The 21,687-nt window shown below is 34.1% G+C and overlaps 1 protein-coding gene across 50 annotated transcripts in view; it reads left to right on the forward strand.

Moving 5' to 3' along the window:
* The first annotated feature begins 1,030 nt into the window (after positions 1-1,030).
* LOC105750009 (paternally-expressed gene 3 protein) overlaps positions 1,031-21,687 on the forward strand; it is a 38,604-nt gene continuing 17,947 nt past the window's right edge. For 17 of the 50 annotated variants that reach the window (XM_031958651.1, XM_031958667.1, XM_031958656.1 and 14 more), the window contains exons 1-13: positions 1,032-1,174; positions 3,585-3,602; positions 7,678-7,710; positions 10,371-10,403; positions 14,722-14,754; positions 16,051-16,080; positions 16,174-16,203; positions 19,392-19,421; positions 20,348-20,377; positions 20,590-20,619; positions 20,713-20,721; positions 20,833-20,853; positions 21,503-21,530. In XM_031958651.1, the coding sequence (XP_031814511.1) occupies positions 1,096-1,174; positions 3,585-3,602; positions 7,678-7,710; positions 10,371-10,403; positions 14,722-14,754; positions 16,051-16,080; positions 16,174-16,203; positions 19,392-19,421; positions 20,348-20,377; positions 20,590-20,619; positions 20,713-20,721; positions 20,833-20,853; positions 21,503-21,530 (404 nt within the window). In that variant the 5' untranslated portion in view covers positions 1,032-1,095. Of the gene's footprint in view, positions 1,175-3,584; positions 3,603-7,677; positions 7,711-10,370; positions 10,404-14,721; positions 14,755-16,050; positions 16,081-16,173; positions 16,204-19,391; positions 19,422-20,347; positions 20,378-20,589; positions 20,620-20,712; positions 20,722-20,832; positions 20,854-21,502; positions 21,533-21,687 lie in introns of all 50 variants that reach the window. The other 33 variants (XM_031958639.1, XM_031958640.1, XM_031958646.1 and 30 more) reach the window with 15 other exon arrangements.

Raw genomic sequence — 21,687 nt, forward strand, 5'->3', positions numbered from 1 at the left:
ATTTCTGTTAGGAATGGAAGTGACAACTAAAATGCATTGATAATTTAGGGTAGAGTGTCAAACTCAAGGCCCACCTGCAAAACTCCCAAGTGTTATCTGAATCAGATTTAAACATAGTTGGGAAATGTTTAACAAAACATTTAGGGAAAATAGATAATATTAATTTGTGATTTTCTAAGTCAATGCATGACTTGCAGAGATATATTTCTGTTTGAATTTGGTGTTGACTTAGGTGAGTCTTTATGATAGAATGGTAATTCCAAGGGCAGAGTGGTATGAAGGTAAACAGGAGCAAAGTGGTCTTGGATATGCTTGGGATGAGTGGAACAGGAATAGGAGAAGAAGAAAGGGATAATCAAAGAAAAAGATCTTCATCTAAAATAAACCAGAATAGCAGGGATTTGGAAAGTAGAAGAGTGGATTATGAGTCTACAAAGTTTAGTTAGTGGATATGCTTTTAGAAATATAATTTAGAATGTTTAGTGAAAAAGAATGATTGTATGATGTCTTGGTCCTACATGTGTCTTAGGGGATCAAAAAATTCTAATAATGCTAGATACAGAGCTACTAATAGGGAAGAATATGAGAATACCTTGCTTGCATGATTTGTGTTTCTGGTGATATCTTTTTGTGTTATTTTGTCTTTCTATTGTATATTGACCTATCCAGTTCATTTCTGGCACAGAGAGAAGGATAGTGAAGGGATATTAGCTAAATAACATTTAGCTAGCTTGTGTAATAACGGATATCATAATATAAATAATATGTCCATGTTTCACTCTGGAATTGAGGTCACAAGATGGAACATTATTCATAATTGCAATCATAACATACCATACAAAATTTCCTGCAAAAGAAACTTTGATTCCAAAGACTTCATGCAAGTCATGTGGAGAAGTGCCCTTTTTGCAAGAAGCTGTCAGTCTTCAAGCTCAACATAACTCAGGTCATCTTAGAGATGGAAGGGCCTTGATAGGTACAAAATAAACCTTCAGACAAAGGATTGCATATGACGTTTCAATGGGAACATTGTGCTCTTAGGTCTTTATAAGGGATTTTGCTCAGAGCTCATATAGCACAGGAGATAGCAACACCATGGGTACTACGAAGATTTTCCTGCTGTTTCTCTCAGTGGCCCTGTTGGCCTTGAGCTCAGCTCAAAACCCAGACGGGGGTAAGTAGGGGGACACTGCTTTTAAACATCATATATGACATATACAACTGGTTTATTGTAAGCTTACCTATATAAATATATTTGTAGATACATATGCACAAATATATAATCTGGGCCATATAACCTGAGGTTCATAATTCAAGTTAAATGACAGGATTTGTCTCAAGCCATCCTTAATGATTTGGTTACATTGATTTTCACAAAATTGGGTAACAAGAAGTGGTAATATTACTACTTCTACAAAGTAGAACTTTGTACTTTAAGGTTTGCAAAGTACTTTATGTGTGTTATCACATGTAGTCTTCACAATAACTGTGGGAGATAGGTGTTATTATTGTCCCCATTTCGCAGATAAGAGGAACTGACTTGCATCTGGGCAGTTTAGTGGATGAGAATCCTGGTCTTGGAGTTAGAAAGATCTGAGTTCAAATCCAACATTAGACACATAATAGCAATGTTTCCTTGAGTGAATCAGTTAGTCTCTCAGCCTCAGTTTCCCTATTCATTGTAGTCATTATGTATTTTTGTTTGGGGGAGGTTAATAGCACCTGCTTTCTAAGGTTATTGCAAAAATCAGATAAGAGAAGCACTTTGTAACTTTAAACCACTATGTAAATGCTAGTAAAGATGAATACCTGGAAACGGAGAGTAATGATGAACTAATAGTGTGGTCATGTTAAAATGACTTATTCTCTCTCTCCTTTGCATTTTTTTCAACCAAGTAATTCTCCAGATCAAAAATCCCAAGGCTACTTTGTCATCTTCAATGAAATGCATTGTGCCTATCTGTGTCTGTTTGTCTGTCTGTCTCTCTCTTTCACTGTGTCTCTTTCTCCCATACTTAAACCTTTGATAGAGTGTTGCTTCAGAAGCAGAAGGAAAGAATGAGATGCATTATCAAGAACTCTAAAGTTCTCAAATGCCTATTAAAAATTGTATCTGAAAACCAAAATATAGAAAATACTATTTTCATGGACATATTTTTCACTTTTATGCAAAGCCTCTTCACTTCTTCTAAGAAAGAACTCATCTCAGACCTAGTCTCAAAAATCAGTGACACAGTGGACTACAGACAGAGAACAAGAAAAGGAAGATTGACAAGATATTTCTATCCTTCCACTGACCTTGAACTAAGGGAGTCAATTTGTATTGATTTCTATTGAGTTGTCCCTTCTTGATTTTTATCTTGATGTTAAATTCCTAGTAAAATCAAGTTCAAATTATTATCCCTTTTTCTGACCCTGGCTTAGGAAAAACAGTTTAGATTAGTTTCTATCATTTGTTTTGGGTATTTTTCTTCTAAGTAGATGAAACATAGATGTGTCTGGGGTATTCAAGGAGGACTAGCACCTCTGGTATAAGCATTTGCCAAGTTTTTTGCAGGACACCTCTGGTCTCCACCTAACACCAAACTATTATCTGTGGCTCCAAGAAGCTGTAGTTCACACACCTTAGTAAAACTGTCTCAGCAGATGGAATAAAGCATAAAAATCCTCATTGAATTAGAGAAATGCCTACCCTGAGTATGTGAAGATTTCCTCCAACTGGAATGGGGGAATGAGGACGATGTATTCCAATAATCATAAAGACAGTTGAAGTAGGCAAAGTGGAGGAGTACCTAGAGCTTGATCAGACATTTAAGAAGCCAAGGTCACCTACTACTTGGTGGGCCATTATCAGTCCTCTTGATTTTTTCGTTGCCACTTGTCTTTGATGATTCTGGAAGAGAAAGTAAGGCTGACAATTTTGTGCAACTTTGCCTCACTTAAATCCAGTTTACATGCAAGTCAAGACATCCCCTGTGAAGTCATTGGCCCTCTTTAAAAAGGAAAGAATGAATAATAACAAGTGGAAGATATATTAGAAGAGTAAAAGGTTTTTGTTTGCACTTCAACTAACTTTGAAGACTTCCTTTATGTAGAAAACTAGACTGAGAAAATTCTCAATACCAAAAAAATAGGTCACAAATCTCTAGCAAAATTTGGCAAGTTTTCTAGTTCAGTCATACTGCTTGCACTATGTCCTCCAGGTACCTATTTTTCAATTGATTCTACTGCCATGGTTACCTCCATTATTAAATTAGAATTCAGGTATGATTAAAATTTTATAACAGAGTCACAGTGGATATTGTGAGATCAGGCTGATCATATCACTATCCAATTTCCTTTACTTCTTAAACTTCTAGTATTTAATAGGTAATTAAAATTTCAAAAATGGAAGTTAGAAATTCTTTGTTTTATGAATGGATGTATGATGTCTGGCCAAGTAGATGCTTGTATTCCAGATGGAATTCCCCTGGGATTCATCCCCTTAAACATATATTGCATTTATGTACAACTGAAAATTTTTGAGAGCCATAGAACTCTTGATGTAAATATTACTTTTCTTTTTTATTTTATTCTTTCCACAGAACCTGTTGCACCTGAACGTAAGTAATTTGTCTATCCCTAAACAGTCTTTCTTTCCTTTTTTTTCCTTGTGGATCTTGGAAGCATAAGTGGGAAAGAAAAAGCACCCAAAAGGTTCTATCTAAAATACAAAATAAACCAATGCTACCTCCTGGACATGTTTTTCATTTTTATGCAAGACCCATCTCAGACCTCAAAGCTAGTCATACCATTAATTGCAATGAGGGAGTAAAAGAAATAATAGGAAGATTGGGAAAATATTTCTAGATTTTTTCTCTGATCCCAAATGGAGAGGGCTGATTTGAATTTATTTCTACTAAATTAATTTTCATGTTATTTTCTTTAATATTGTTATAGTAGTGAGGTCAAATAAATTCAAATTATCATTTATTTTTCTCACCCTTGTCTAGGAAAGCAGTATAATAAGTTTCCATAAATAATAGGTTCTTCTGAGTAAAGATAGGTAAAATATCTGTGATGTAAATAAAAGAGGTTAAAATGTATACTTCCACTAACTTTGAAGACTTCATTTAGATAGAAAAAAATGTTTAGAAGGTAGTGCATAAAAAAGGTCACAAATCATCAACAAAATTTAAATAGTGTTTATGTCCAGAGACTCAAGTTAGTTTGGTTTACTTGACATTATTTGCTTTTGAAGGTCTTCTTAGTTGGTAAAATATCTGTCAAGGAAGGAAAAGAACCTTATGTTTGCACTTCAACTCACTTGAAAAATTCATTTAGATAAACAAAGACCTGAAGAAGTACTCAATGCCCAAAATTTAGAAGTGCTCCATGTGAAACATATAGATCAAAAACAAAATTCTGCTAGTTTTGTTGAATTTTATTTTCCTAATTCAGTCACTAAGTCCTTTAGTGACTCTTTTTAACTTTTTCAATTGATTCTATTCACATGGTTATCTCCATACTTTACACAAAATTCAACAGATTTTATATTATAATCACAACAGATATTATAAAATCAGACTAATCACACCATTATCTAATTTTGTATCCATTTGGCTTCATTTCCTTCACTATGAAACCTCCAATATTTAATATATTATGAAAATTTCAAAATGGAAACTAGGAATGTTTTATGTTATGCAATGTCTGGTCAAGTAGATGCTTGTAATTCTTGATGGAATTCCATTGAGATTCATCTCCTTGAGCAGAGATTGCACTTATTCTCAACTGAAAGCTCTTGAGATCCTTAGGAAACCGTCCTCAAAAAAATCACTCTTTCCTTTTCTTTTTTCTACCTATAGAACAAGCAAGCCAGCAGCCTGTTGAACCTGAGCATGAGTAGCTTGTGCAGCTCTAAACAGTCTTTGTTTCCTTTTTCCTTGTGTCCCTAGTTATTGCTTTTCATTATATATCATTTGGCATTTGTATTCTTTAAGATCAGAGAGGGTAATGAACTAAGGACATGGTCAAATCAAAATGCATTATTATCTTTTGCCCAAGCATGTAATCACCTTTTTCCAATAGGAGATCTCCTAGATAAAAATTTCAAGGACATTTTGGTGTCTTTGATGAAATAAATCTCGGTTTCTGTCAATCTGTCTATAGCTCTCTCTATCTTTCTGTCTCTTTCTGTTTGTTATTTCTTAAGTAGACCCTGAAAAGAATTTTTTTCAGATCCTAAAAAGGGAAAGAAAAAAAATATAGTATTCAGGACCCAAAGAACTAAATGCCTATGCAAAAGAATTGGTTCTGAAACATTAAATGAACAAATGCTACATCCTGGTCATAATTTTCACATTTATGCTAAACCTCTTCATTTCTTAGAATAGACCTATCTCAGGCCTAGCCTCAAACTAATCACAGCCCTGACTACACAGAGAAAAGAAGATAAGAATAGGAAGATTAGCAAGCTATTTCAATCACTTTGTGCCTCTGAATTAAGGGAATGCTTTTAGATTGATTTCTATTAATTATTGTGTTTGTTCTTTTCCTTAATATGAGATGAGTAGTGAGCCTAAGAAAGTCCATTTTGGCTTCACTGTGAAAACTCCAATATTTATTATGAAAGTTTCAAAATGGAAATTAGGAATGTTTTGTTTTATGCAATGTCTGGCTTTGTAGATGCTGGTATTCCTGATGGAATTCCATTGAGATTCATCTCCTTGAACAGAGATTGCACTTGTTCTCAACTGTAAGCTCTTGAGATCTATAGGAAACTGTCTTCAAAAATCACTCTTTCGTTTTATTTTTTCTACCTACAGAACAACCAAGCCAGCAATCTGCTCAACCTGAACATAAGTAGCTTGTCCATCTCTAAAGAATCTTTCTTTCCTTTTGCCTTCTGTCCCTGATCATTGCCTTTCTTTTCAGATCATTTGATATTTGTGCTCTTCAAGATCAGAGAGAGTAATGAACTAAGGGCCTGTCAAATGCATTACTCTCTCTTGCTCTACCATATAGTCATTTTTTTCCAGAAAAATTCAAGGACGTTTTGATGTCTTTGATGAAATAACTCTCGGATTCTGTCACTCTGTCTGTATCTCTCTCTATTTTTCTGTCTCTTTCTGTTTGTTATTTCTTAAATAGATCTTGAAAAGAATTTCCTTGAGATCCTAAAAAGGAAAAGAAAAAAATGCAGCATCAAGAACCCAAAGAATTAAATGCCTACGCAAAAGAATTGGTTCTGAAACATTAAATGAACCAATGCTATATCCTGGCCATATTTTTCATATTTATGCTCAGCCTCTTCACTACTGAGAATAGACCTGTAATGTTCTTATTGGTTTTCTGGAAGTCTTGGAGCAGCTTTTGTTTCAGTAAAGTAATCACCACAATAGCCAGGTGTTAAATCCACATCCTTTATTATCTCCTTCACAGTCTAGTTAGCTTGCCTGGGGCTGGGCAGCTTTCTGTAGGGCCTTTCAGACCAGTCTTGGTCAGTGGGGGAAGTACAGGAGGCCCCCACAGTAGCGTGAGATGAAGTGAATCTCTCTGAGTCCGAGGGCTTGTGCTTCAGCCTCCAGCCTCCACAAAGGTGGCCGATGGAATGACTCTGTCTCTCAGTCCCTGCTGGCTGTTATATATATTCTATTATAATTACATTATCATAGGTTTGAATCTTGTAGAACTATATTAAGTACTAAGTACATGTACTGAAGTGGAGAACTATTAAGCACCATGCTAAACTAGATAACGATTGTCTTGATCATTTCCACTTAGCACCTTGTAAGAATCCTTGTTTCAAATACAAGAATTCTGGCCCATAACATAGACCTATCTTGGGCCTAGCCTCAAACTAATCACAGCCTTGACTACAGAGAAAGAAAAAAGAAAAAAGCAAGCTATTTCAATCGCTTTCTGCCCCTGCATCAAGGGAGTGCTTTTGGATTGATTTATATTAATTACCATATTTATTGTATTCCTTAATATGAGATGAGTAGTGAGCCTAAGAAAGTCCAAATTACTTTCTGCTTTTCAATGGGTAAATGAGTAAAATAGTTTGGATTAGTTTTAATTATTTGCCTTTTGTGTTCTTCTTAGGAGATAAAAGATCTTAAAAGGAAGGAAAATGGATTTATGTTTGTACTACAACTAACCTTAAAAAATTCATTCAGCTAGACCAATGGTGCAAGGAGGTGGTAGTTGCCCAAAATTTGGTCACAGGTTTTAAACAAAACACGATAATTTTTATTGAATAATATTTTTCTAATTGAGTCATAAGAACAACTATGTCCTCCAAGTACCATTTTTTTCACTTCATTCTACTGTCATAATTATCTCCATTACTTACCTAGAATTAAAAAGATGATAAACTATCTTACATCATGGTCACAAAAGAAATTGTGAGATCCATCTAATCAGACCAGTATTTAATTTTCCATCCTTTTTGTCACTATTTCCTTCACTTCTCATACCTCCTGTACTTAATATGTTATGACAGCTTTGAAATGAATGGGATAAATTCTACATTTTATGAATGGTCTTGGGCCAGGAGGATGCTTCTATTCTTGATAAAAATTCTTTTCAGGCTCTTCAATATGTTGGGCCTGAATATGTTGCCCCATCCACAATCGAAAAGTGAAAATCAAGAATTTTGCTCATCACATTTTTCTTTTCTTAATTCTACCACAGAGGCCCCAAACCAAGAACCTGCTGCATCTGAATGTAAGTTAAAGTTTATCCTAAAACAGTCTTTCTTTCCATTCTGCTTATAATTCCTGTTCCTTGCCTCACATTATAGTACATTTATGCTCTCACAGATCAGTAGCCAGAAAAAGAAGTTAATGATTAACCAGATTCCAGACAGCTTAAAATAAATTATTCTATCTTTGCTTTACATAAAATGTTCTTTTTCAACCAAGGAATTTCTTGGAACAAAAATCCTAAGGTCACTTTGTCATCTTTAAATAAATCATCTCTTTCTCTGTCTGTCTGCCTGTCTCTTTTGTCTGTCAGTTTTCACTGTCTCTTTCTTTTCTATACTTAATCATTCAAAGAACTATTACTTCAGAAGCAGAAAAAAGGAAATAAAGAAATGTAGTATTCATAACTGTAAAGGTCAAAAGCTTTTTCCAAATATTTGTATCTATACACAAAACAAAGAAATGCTACTTAATGGCCAATTTTTCAATATATATATATATATATATATATATGTATATACACACATATATTATATATACATACATACACACACTTTGCTCTTCTAAAAGAAAGGATCCATCACTAGCCTAACATCAAAACAAATCACAATACTGACTGCAAGGAACATGGGCAAGAAGAAATATGAAAATTGGCAAGATGTTTCTATTTTTTCTCTAGTCTTGAAAATTATCAGGCAATTTGGATTGATTTTTATTAAATTCAGTTTCTTATTGTTTTCCTTAATATTGGACTGCCATTGAGGTTAAGTAAGTCCAAATTAACTTCCTTCTTTTTCATCCAAGTCATGGCAAAACATTTGAATTAGTTTCCATTATATAACTTTTGAGTTCTTCTTAATAGCTAAAATGTCTCTCAGGGAAATAAAAGAGGTTGATAACTGTAATTCAACTAATTTTGGAGCTTTCATTTAATAAGACTAATGGTCTTAGGAGGTGCTCCACATGCAACAAAAAGTTCAAAAGCAAAATTCTGTTAGTTTTGTTGAATTATGTTTTCTGATTCAGTCATACTGCTTGTACTATGTCCTCCATGAACTTCATTTTCAGTTGATTCTACCCCCATGGTGATCTCCATTATTTACACAAAATTCAAGAGATGACTATTTTATATTGTGGTCACAACAGATATCATAAGATCAGTCTTATCACAACATTAATTTTCTATCCATTTTGGTTCTATTTTCTTCATTTCTCAAATTTCCAGTATTTGATATGTTATTAAAGTTTCAAAATGGAAGTTAAATTCTTTATTTTAGGCTATATCTGGCCAAGTGGATGCTTGTATTCAAGCATGAATTCCACTGGGATATTAAACTTATCTTCAACTGAGGACTCTTGAGATCCACAGGAATCTCTCCCCCCAAATCATTCTTTTCTGTTCTTTTTTCTACCTACCACACAAACAAACCAGCAACCTGCCGAATCTGAACATGAGTAGCTAGTCTGTTTCTAAATGATTTCTAAACAATCAGTACCCAGAGAGAGAGGATAGTGAACTAAGGATATGGCTAAATTGAAATTCATTCTCTCTTGCTCTAGCATATAGTCACCTTTTTCTAGCAGGGGATTTCCTAGATTACAATTCCAAGGACACTTTGATGTCTTTGATAAAATACTCTCTGTCTTTGTTTTTGTCACATTCTCTTTTATCTATCTTTCTATCTCCCTCTGTCTTTTTCTGTCTATTCGTTCATAGATAAGCCTCAAAAAGAGTGTTTCTTCCAATGCTAAAAAGGAAAGGAAAAAATGTAGACTCAAGAACCTAAAGGGTTAAATATCTATTCAAAAGATTTAGTTCTGAAACATTAAATCAACAAATGCTATATCCTGGTCATATTTTTTATATTTATATTAAACCTCTATTTCTTCTAAGAATGGATCTATCTCAGGTCCAGTCTCAATCTAGTCAAGCCCTCACTGCAGCAAGAGAAAGCAAGGAGAAAGAGAAAGATTAGCAAGATGTTTCAATTATTGTCTGCCCTGCATTGAGAGATAGTGTTTGGATTGATTTCTATTACTTACTGTGTTCATTCTTTTCTTTAATATGAGATGAGTCATGAATCTAAGAAAGTCAAAATTACTGTTTGCTTTTCAGACTTTGAATTTGAAAAAAGGCAAATAATAGAAAATAACACAACATGAATTAAAAAAAAAACATTTTGTGTTATTTTCTATTATTTGTCTTTTGGTGTCTCCTTGGGAAGTGAAAAATCTGTCAAGGAAAGAAAACGGATTCATGCTTGTCTTTCCAACTGACTTGGAACAATTCATGTAGATACACCAGTGGCTTAAGAAGATGGTAGATGACAAAAATTTGGTCACAAATTTTTAGCCAAACACAATAATTTTTATTGAATAATATTTTTTTCAAGTGAATCATACTGCTTCAACTATGTTCTCCAGATACTGTTTTTTGATTCATTCTACTACCCTAGTTATCCCCATTATTTTTCTAGAATCAAAAAGATGACAAGTATCTTACATCATGGTCACAATAGATGTCATGAGAGCTATATATTCTATTTTCTTTTTTGTATGGAATTTTATTGGGATTTATACTCTTGAAAAGAGATTGCATTTATCCTCAACTGAGGATTCTTGAGATCCATAGGAATCTCTCCTCAAAATTCACACTTTCCTGTTTTTTTTTTCCACCCACAGCACAACCAAACTCACAACCTGCTGCATCTGAACGTGAGTAGCTTGTCCATCTCTAAACAGTCTATCTTTCCTTTTTCTTTATGTTCCTGGTTATTGCCTTTCATTACAGATCATTTGGCATTTGTGCTCTTCAAAATCAGAGAGGGTAATGAACTAAGAGTGTGGTCAAGTCAAAATGCTTAATTATCTCTTGCCCTAGCATATAGTCTCCTTTTTCAGCAGGAGATTTCCTAGATAAAAATTCCAAGGACATTTTGATATCTTTGATGAAATCCTTTCTGTCTCTGTTTCTGCCACTCTGTCTATATCTATTTCTCTATCTCCTTCCACTCTTGCCTAGGTAAGCCTTGAAAGGAGTGTTTCTTCAGATGTTAAAAAGAGAAAATGTAGTATCAAGAACACAATAGTTTTTATTGAATAATATTTTTCTAATTTAATAATACTGCTTCAACTATGTTCTCTCAGTACCTCTTTTTCAGTTCATTGTACTATTATAATAATCTCCATTATTTACCTTGAATTACAGAGATGATATCCTTCCATCCATCATGGTTACAAAAGATATTGTAAGAGCCATCTGATCATAACCTTATTTAATTTTTCCTCCCTTTTGTCTCTATTTTCTTTACTTCTGATACTTCTTGTCTTTAATATGTTATGATGGCTTTGAAATGAATGGGATAAATTCTTCATTTTATGACTGAATTTATAATCTCTGACTAAGAGGATGTTTCTGTTTTGGTAGGATTTCTTTCAGGCCTTTTAACATTTATTGCCCCTATTCATCACTGAAAAGTAAAATTCATAGGAATCTATCCTTAAACATCACTTTTTCCTGTTCTTAATACTACCCACAGAAGCTTCAAGTCAACAACCTGATGTATCTGAACATAAATTATATTTATCTTTAAGCGATCTTCTTTTCTGTTTTGCTTGTAATTCCTGATCCTTGCCTCATATCATAGGTCAGTTGTGTATGCACGCTCTCAAAGATCAACAAACAGAAACCCAGATTAATAATAAAGCAAGAGTGTGGTCAAGTTGAAATGGATTATTCTTTCTTGCTTTTGCATATAGTGTTGATTTTCCAAATCAATAATCCCAAGGTCACTTTGTCATCTTCAATTAAATTATCTTTGTCTCTATCTGCCTATATCTCTCTCTTTCTTTCACCTTCTTTCTCCCTCAATCTTGTGTGTCTCATCTGTCTCTATCTCTGTTTTTCCCTGTGTCTCTGTTTTTTTCTGTCTCTCTTTTCTATATTTAGTCCTTCAAAGGAGTGTTACTTCAGAAGTAGAAGGAAAGAAAAGAATTTAGTATCAAGAACCCAAGAGGTTAAATGCCTATTCAAAAGATTTTGTTTAGAAACATTAATAAATAAATGTTATATCCTTGCCATATTTTTCTATTTATGCAAAGCTGCTTCACTTTTTCTGAAAATGGACCCATCTCAGGTTTAATCTCAAACTAGTCACAACTCTGACTGGAGGGAGAAAGAATAAGAAGAAATAGAAAGATTAGAAAAATGTTTCAATGTCTATTCCTGTATTAAGGGAGTGCATTTAGATTGAGTTCTATTAATTACCATGTTGGTAATTTCCTTAATATAGATGAGTAGTGAGCTAAAGAAAATGCAGATTACTGTCCCTTTTCCAGACCCTGGACTGAGAAAAATAGTTTGGATTAACTTCCATTATTTGTCTTTTGCAGTCTTCTTCTTAGTATGTTAAAAATCTGTCATGGAAGGGAAAGGGGCTTTTGTTTGTACTGCAACTAATTTTGAGAAACTCATTTAGATAAGACTAATGGTCTGAGGAAGTACTCAAAGCCCAACATTTGGTCACAAAATTTTACTAAAAACACAATAAATGTTTTCCTCTTGAATCATACTGTTTCAACTAATTTTTTTGAGAGCACTTCTTTTTTTTATTGATACTATCAACAATGGTTACTCTATTTATTACCTAGAGTTTAAAAGATGATAAACTATCTTATATAATGGTTACATCAGATGTAGAGAGGTCCATCTGATCACACAATTATGATTTTTCCTCACTTCAGTCTCTGTTTCCTTCACTTCTGATACCTCTTATATTTAGTGTTATGTATGGCAGCTTTGACATGAATGACATAAATTCTACATTTTATGACTGGATATGTAACTCTGGCCAGAAGGAGGCCAAATTCTTGATAGAATTTATCCGTCCTCTATTATCTAATTATAATAATATGCTTGCCTCTATTCAACTGAAAAGTGAAATTAATAGAAAACTTGATCTAAATATCATTTTTTCCTTTTCTTTATGCTACCCACTGAGACTCCAGGTCAAGAACTGTCTGATTCTGAATATAAATGATATATTTTCCTTAATCAGTCTTTATTTCATTTCCCCCTTGAAGTTCTTGGTTTGTTCTCACATTATAGAATACTTGTGGATTTATGCTCTCAAAAATCAGTAGCTAGAAAGAGAAGTTGATGGTAAATTATCATTTCTTGCCTATCCATATGATGTCCTTTTCCAACCAAGAAATTGCCCAGATCAAAAAATCCCAAGATCATTATGTCATCTTCATTTAAATTATTTCTGCTTCTGTCTGTCTATCTCTCATGGTCTCACTTTTTCTGTCTCCCTCTGTCTTCTCTTTTTGTCTGACTTTCTTGTCATTTTCCTTAATATTGGACTACTATTAAGTCAAGTCAGACCAAATTAGCATCCCTCTTTCTGACTCCGGCTAGGGCAAAACCATTTGGATTAGTTCTATTATTTGCCTTTTGAATTCTTCTTTGTAGATGACTGGGTGATGTCTTGCCAAGTGGATATTTGTATTCCTGATGGAATTCCATTGGGATTCAACCCCTTAAACAGAGATTGTACTCATTCTCAATTGAGAACTCTTGGAATTATAGTACTCTCTCCCTAAAATTCACTCTTTCCTGTTCTTTTTTTCTACCCACAATAGCACAAAGCCAGCAACCTTCTGAACATAAGTATCTTATTTATCTCTAAACAATATTTCTTTCCTTTTTTCCTTGTAGTCTCTGGTGATTGTCTCTCCTTATAGATCAGTACCCAGAAAGAGAGGGTAATGAACTAAGGATATGGCCAAATTAAAATTTATTTTTCTCTTTTGCCATAGCATATAGTCTCCTTTTTCCAGTAGGGGATTTCCAGGATAAAAGTTTCAAAATCACTTTAATGTCTTTGATGAAATGCAATCTGTCTCTGCCTCTTTGTATACCTCTCTGTCGATATCTTTCTGTCTGTCTGTCTTTCTCTTGTCCTTTTTTAGGTAAAGAAGTGTTTCTTCAGATGCTAAAAAGAGAAAGAGAAATCTAGTATCAAGAACCAAAAAGTTTAAATGCCTATTCAAAAGACTTTGTTCTGAACATGAAATAAACAAATGCTACATCCTTGCCATATTTTTCATATTTATCCTAAATCTCTTCACTTCTTCTGAGAATGGACCTACCTCAAACTATTCATAATCCTGAGTGCAGAGAGAGAGAGCAAGAAGAAATAAGATTAGCAACCTATTTCAATCACTGCCCCTGCATTAAAAGTGTACTTTTGGATTAACATTCCTTTATTTTTTTAATTTTTAAATTATTTTATTATTTTTATTAATTATCATGTTTGTTCTTTTCTTTAATATAAGATGAATAGTGAAATAAAGAAAATTCTAATTTCTTTCTGTTTTTCAGACTTTATACTGGGAAAAAACAATTTTAATTAGTTTTCATTATTTGCCTTTTGGAGTCTTCCCCTTACTAAGTGAAAGATCTGCAGGGTAGGGAAGGGAAGTTGCTTTTATTTCAATTAACATTGAGAAATTCATTTAAATAGATCAATAGTCTGAGGAGATAATCAAGGGCCAAAATTTGGTCACAAAATTTTACCAAAAACACAATGAATTTTACTAAATAATTGTTTCCTCTTGAATCATACTGTTTCAACTATTTCTTGAACATACCTCTTTTTCAATTCTTTCTACTGTCATGGCTCTCTCCATTATTTACCTAGAATTTAAAAGATGACTAACTTATATCATGATCACAATAGATGTTATGATATCCATCTGTTCAGACCAGTATTTAATTTTCCATCATTTTTGTGTCTACTGCCTTCATCTCTCATACCTCTTGTATTTAACATGTTTTGACAGTTTTGAAATGAATGGCAGGAATCCTGTATTTCATGACTGGGATATGTAATCTCTAGAAAAGGGAATGCTTCTATTCCTGATAGAATTCCTTTCAGGCACTTCAACTAAATTGCCCATTGAAAAGTGAAATTCATAGAAATCTTGCCCTAAACATCTTTTTTTTTTCTTTTCTTTATACCACCCACAGAATCCCAAACCCAAGACCCTGTTGCATCTGAACGTAAGTTATAGTTATCTTTAAATGGTCTTCTTTTCCTTTTTCCTTGCAATTTCTAAACTTTTTTCACATTATAGAACACATTTATTTATGCTCTCAAAGATCAGTAGTCGTAGAGATTGATGAAAAATCAAAAGTTTGATCAAGTTAAAATGAGTTACTCTCACTTGCCTTTGCATATGCTATTCTTTTTTTCACCTGGTAATTTCCCAGATCAAAAATGCCAAAGTCATTTTGTCACCTTCAATTAAATGACCTTTTTCTCTATCTGCCCCTACCCCACTCTGATCCTTCAAAGGGGACTACTTCAGAAACAGAAAAGGGAAAGAAAGAAAGGTAGTATCAAGAACCCCAAAGTTGAAATGCTTTTTTTTTTAATGTATCTAGACTCAAGAGAAAAGAAATACTTACATTCTGGCCATATTTTCACACACACACATACGCGCATGTGCTTTATATTTTTAAAAAAGTACTTATCTCTAGCATAGTCTCAAGACCAGTCAAAATATTGAATTCAAGGGACAAAGGCAAGAAGAAATATGAAAATTGTCAAGATGTTTCTATCCCTTCTCACCACTTGGAGTCAGGGAATTTGGAGTGATTTCTATTGAATTGACTTTCTTGTTATCAAGTAAACTTTCTATTAAATTAACTTTCTGAGCCTGGCCAGGGAAAAACTATTTAGATTAATTTCACTATTTACCTTTTGAGTTCTTCATAGAGGAAACGTTAGGGGGAAAAAAGAAGGTAATAACTGTAGTTCAACTAACTGGAGCATTCATTTAAATAACCTAATAGTCTTAGGAGGTGTGGCACAAAAATAAAAATGACTAAAGCAAAATTCTGCTTTTTTTACTAAAGAATATTTTTCCAATTCAGTCATGATGCTTGTACTAGGTATTCCAGGTACCTCTTTTATCATTTGATTTGACTCCCATGGTTACCTCCAATATTTAAACAAAGTTCAGACGATGATTAAATTTTATATTATGATCACAATAGATATTGTAGGATCAGGCAAATTACAACACTATTTCATTTTCCATATATTTTAGCTCTCTTTCCTTCTCAAAGCTATAATATTTATTTTATGGAAGTTTCAAAATACATACTAGAAATTCTTTGTTTTATGAGTGGACATAGGTGATACCTGGCCAAGTGGATGCTTTTATTCCTGACAGAATTCCATTGGGATTTATCCCCAATATGGATAGGATTTATCCCCAAGTAAAAACTCTTGAGATCCATAGGATTCTTGCTCTAAAAATCACACATTCTTTTTTTTTTTTCTATTCACAGCAGCACAAAGTGAGCAGCAACCTGCTGAACATAAGTAGCTTCTCTATCTCCACTCAGTCTTTCTTCCTTTTTTCTTGTATTCCCTGGTTATTGTTTCTCACTTCTTTTTTTCTCTCTCCACAGCAGCACAAAGCGAGCAGCAACCTGCTGAACGTAAGTAGCTTGTCTATCTCTAAAAAGTCTTTCTTCCTTTTTTCTTGTAGTCCCTAGTTAGTTTCTCTCACTATAGATCATTTGACATTTATGTTCTTCAATTACCCAGAAAAAGAGGTAATGCTCAACTAAGAATCTGGTAAAATTGAAATGCATTATTTTCTCTTGCCATAGCATACAGGCTACTTTTTACTAGATGATAATTTCAAGGTCACTTTGATGTCTTTGATGAAATGCTCTCTGTCACTATCTCTCTCCCTGTCTCTCCCTATATGTCCTTTCTTAGGTAAATCTTGTATATTCAGAATACTGAAGACAGAAAGAAAAATAGTATCCAGAATCGAAAAAGGTTAAATGACTATTGAAAAGATTTAGTTCTGATACATGAATAAGCAAATGCTATGTCCTTACTTTATTTTTTCATATTTACACTAAGCATCTTCACTTTTCTGAGAATGGACCCATCTCAGGCCTATCATCAAACCAGTCACAACCTTGAATGCACAGAGAGAGGGCAAGAAGAGATAAGATTAACAATTTATTTGAATCATTGTATTAAGTCCTGCATTAAGGGAGTCCTTGCTTTATTTTTCATATTTACACTAAGCATCTTCACTTTTCTGAGAATGGACCCATCTCAGGCCTATCATCAAACCAGTCACAACCTTGAGTGCACAGAGAGAGGGCAAGAAGAGATAAGATTAACAATTTATTTGAATCATTGTATTAAGTCCTGCATTAAGGGAGTACATTTGGATTGATTTCTATTAATTACTATGTCTATTTTTTTCCTTAATTTGAGATGAGTAGTAAGCCAAACAAAATGCACATTTCTGTCTACTTTTCAGATTATGTACTAGGAAAAAGAATTTGAATTAGTTGCTGTTATTTGTCTTTTGTTAAGGATCTGTTTATACTTGTACTTCAACTAATTTTTGATAACTCAATTAATTAGATCAAAGACTTGAAAAGATGCTCAATGATCAAAAATTGGTCACACATTTTGACAAAAACAATAATTTTTACTAAATAATTTTTTTCTTGAGTCATATTGCTTCAAATATTTCCTACAGATACCTCTTTTTTCAGTTGGTCCTATCCACAGTGGTTATTCTCATTATTTAGCCAGAAATTAAAAGATGATAAACTATCTTATCTAATGGTCAAAGTAGATTTTTGTGAAATCCATGTGATCACAGAAGCATTTTGATTTTCACTTCCTTTGGTTTCTATTTCCTTCAATTCTCATATCTCTTGTATTAATATATTATGGCAGCATTGAAATGAATGACATGAATTCTACATTTGATAACTGTATATATAACCTCTGGCCAGGAGGATGCTTGTATTCCTGATAGAATTCCTTTGAGGCCCTTCAACATAGATTGCCTCTGAAATGTGAAATTCTTAGGAATGTTATCCTAAACATTACTTTTTCCTTTTGTTTATACTACCCACAGAGTCCCCAAGTCAACAACCTGTTGGATCTGAACATGTTATGTTTTATCCTTAAATGGTCTTGCTTTCCTTTTTTCTTGCAGTTTTTAATCCCTTTTCAAGTTATAGAACACTTCTGCATTTTAAGCTCTCAAAGATCAGTGTTCAGAAATAGAGACTGATGATAAATCAAGAGTTTGGTCACACTGAAAAAAATTATTCTCAATTGCCTTTGCATATGGTATTCATTTTTTCACTTGGGAATTTCCCATATCAAAAATCCCCAAGTCATTTTGTCATCTTCAGTATAATGACATTAGTCTCTATCTATCTATCTCCCTTTCTCTCTCTCTCCCTGACTCTTATCTTTTTGTCTCTTTGTCTCTCTCTTTCTCTCTGTCTCTCTTTCTTTGTTTCTCTGTGTGTCTCTGTGTCTCTATCCCTCACTCGGTCTCTCTTTGTCTCTCTGTGTGTATCTCTTGCTCTCTTTCTCTCTCTCATTTACTTCAGAAACAGAAGAGAAAAACAAAGAAATGTAGTACAAAGAAAACCCAAATTGAATTTTAAAAAATATATATATCTATATATATTCTAGCCATATTTTCATACACACACACACACACACACACACACACATACGTGCATATGGTTTATACTTCTAAGAAAGGATTTATCTTTATCCTAGTCTCAAAACAAGTTAAAAGACTGAATTCAAGGAACAAGGACAAGAAGAAATATGAAAACTGTCAAGATATTTCTAATCAATTTCTATTGATTTCTACTGAATGGATTTTCTAGTTGTCAAGTAAACTTTCTATCAAATTAGCTCTCTGACTCTGGTCAGAGAAAAATTATTTAGATTAATTTCACTTATTTGTCTTTTGAGTTCTTCATAAATGAAAAGTCAGGGAAATAAAAGAAGTTAATAACTGTAGTTCAACTAACTGGAGTATTCGATAGCCACATAGTGTTAGGAGGTGTAGCACAAAAATAAAAATGAATAAAACAAAATTCTACTTGTTTTATTGAAGAATATTTTTCTAACTCAGCCACAACACTAGGTATTCCAGGTACCTCTTTTTTCATTTGATTCTACCCCGATGGTTACTTCCAATATTTACAAAAAATTCAAAAGATGATTAAATTTTATATTATGATCATAATAGATAATGTAGGATCAGGATGATTACACCACATTTTCATTTTCCATATATTTTAGCTCTCTTTCCTTCTCAAAGCTATAGTATTTATTTTATGAAAGTAATTCTTTGTTTTATGAGTGCATATGTGATATCTGGCCAAGTGGATGCTTGGAGAGAGATATTTTTCTAATTCAGCAACAACACCAGGTATTGCAGGTACCTCTTTTTTCATTTGATTTGACCCCCATGGGTACCTACAATATTTAAACAAAGTTCAGAAGATGATTAAATTTTATATTATGATCACAATAGATATTGTAGAATCAGACTGATTACACCACTTTTTCATTTTCCATCTATTTTAGCTCCCTTTCCTTCTCAAAGCTATAATATTTACTTTATGAAAGTTTCAATATGAATGCTAGGAATTCTTTGTTTTATGAGTGGATATGTGATATCTGCCCAAGTGGATGCTTGTATTCCTGACAGAATTCCATTGGGGTTCATCACTGGAATATGGATTGGATTAATCCCTAAGTGAAAACTCTTCAGATCCATAGGATTCTTGCTCCAAAAATCACTCATTCTTTTTGTTTTTTCTCTCCACATCAGCACAAAGCGAGCAGCAACCTGCTGAACGTAAGTAGCTTGTCTATCTCCACTCAGTCTTTCTTCCTTTTTTCTTGTATTCCCTGGTTATTGTTTCTCACTTTTTTTTTTTCTCTCCCACAGCCTGAGCAGACCTGTAAGTAATAGCTTTCTATCTCAAGTCTTTCTTCCTTTTCTTTGCCCTGGTTATTGTTTCCCTTTTTTTTTTTTTCCCAAGCAGCACAAAGGAGCAACCTGCTGGTTTAATCTTTCTTCTAAAATCTTTCTTCCTTTTTTCTTGATCCCTGGTTATTGTTTTCCTTTTTTTTTTCTCCAAGCAGCCAAAAGGACAGCAACCTGCTGAGTAATTTCTTATCTCCCTAGTTTTCTTCCTTTTTCTTGTATCCCTGGTTATTGTTTCCTTTTTTTTTCTCTCCCAAGCACAAAGGGGCAGCAACCTGCTGGGCAAAGTCTTTCTATCTCCCAAATCTTTTCTTCCTTTTTCTTGTGTCCCTGGTTTTGTTTCCTTCTTTTTCTTCCACAGCCCGCAGCAGCAACCTGCTGAGCGTAAATACTTTCTATCTCCACTCAGTCTTTCTTCCTTTTTCTTGTATTCCTGGTTTGTTTCTCACTTCTTTTTTTTTCCACAGCAGCAAAAGCGAGCAGCACTGCTGAGCGTAAATTCAGCTATCCACTCAGTCTTTCTTCCTTTTCTTGATTCCCTGGTTAGTTTTCTCACTTCTTTTTTTTCTCTCACAGCATTTCGGTAAGCAGCAACCTGCTGAACGTATAGCTTCTCTTCTCCACTCAGTCTTTCTTCTTTTTCATTGAGTCCTGGTTTTGTTTTCACTTCTTTTTTTTTCCCACAGGCAAAGCAGCAGCAACCTGGACATGTAAATGTTGTCTATCTCTATCTTTCTTCCTTTTCTTGTATTCCCTGGTTATTGTTTCTCACTTCTTTTTTTTTCTTTCCACAGCAGCACAAAGTGAGCAGCAACCTGCTGAACGTAAGTAGCTTCTCTATCTCCACTCAGTCTTTCTTCCTTTTTTCTTGTAGTCCCTGGTTATTGTTTCTCACTTCTTTTTTTTTCTCTAGCAGCAAATGCAAGCAGCAACCTGCTGACGTAAGTAGCTTCTCTATCTCTAAAAAGTCTTTCTTCCTTTTTTCTTGTATTCCCTGGTTATTGTTTCTCACTTCTTTTTTTTTTTCTCTCCACAGCAGCACAAAGTGAGCAGCAACCTGCTGAACGTAAGTAGCTTCTCTATCTCTAAAAAATCTTTCTTCCTTTTTTCTTGTATTTCCTGGTTATTGTTTCTCACTTCTTTTTTTTTCTCTCCACAGCAGCACAAAGTGAGCAGCAACCTGCTGGCGTAAGTGGCTTGTCTACTCCCACTCAGTCTTCTTCCTTTTTCTTGAGTCCCTGGTTATGTTTCTCACTTCTTTTTTTTTCTCCCGAGCCAGGCGAGCAGCAACCTGCTGAACGTAAGTAGCTTGTCTATCTCCACTCAATCTTTCTTCCTTTTTTCTTGTAGTCCCTGGTTATTGTTTCTCACTTCTTTTTTTTTTCTCTCCACAGCAGCACAAAGCGAGCAGCAACCTGCTGAGGTTTAAGTAACGTCTCATCTCCACTCAGTCTTTTCTTCCTTTTTCTTGTATTCCCTGGTTATTGTTTCTCACTTCTTTTTTTTTCTTTCCACAGCAGCACAAGCGAGCAGCCTGCTGAGCATAGTCTTCTCTATCTCCCTCAGTCTTTTTCCTTTTCTCTTGTGTCCCTGGTTATTGTTTCTCACTTCTTTCTTTTTCTCTCCACAGCAACAAGTGAGCAGCACCTGCTGGCGTAAGTGGCTTCTTATCTCCACTCGTCTTTCTTCCTTTTCTCTTGTAGTCCCTGGTTTTGTTTCCTTTTCCTTTTTCTCCCACAGCCCGGAGCGCAACCGTGAACGTAAGTGCTTGTTATCTCCCTCAGTCTTTCTTCCTTTTTTCTTGTATGCCCTGGTTTTGTTTTCCTTTTTTTTTCTTTCCACAGCACAAAAGGGAACAACCTGCTGAACGTTCTTTCTCCCTCAGTCTTTCTTCCTTTTTCTTGTAGTCCCTGGTTGTTGTTTCTCACTTCTTTCTTTTCTCTCCACAGCAGCACAAAGTGAGCAGCAACCTGCTGAACTAAAGTCTTCCATCCATCAGTCTTTCTTCCTTTTTCTTGTTTCCCTGGTTTTTTTCCCTTCTTTTTTTTTCTCCCAGAAAAAGTGGAAAACCCTGGACAAGTTCTCTATCTCTAAAAAATCTTTCTTCCTTTTTTCTTGTATTTCCTGGTTATTG

This window comes from Sarcophilus harrisii, chromosome 3 (genome assembly GCF_902635505.1).
Source record: "Sarcophilus harrisii chromosome 3, mSarHar1.11, whole genome shotgun sequence".
NCBI classification, from domain to species: domain Eukaryota; kingdom Metazoa; phylum Chordata; class Mammalia; order Dasyuromorphia; family Dasyuridae; genus Sarcophilus; species Sarcophilus harrisii.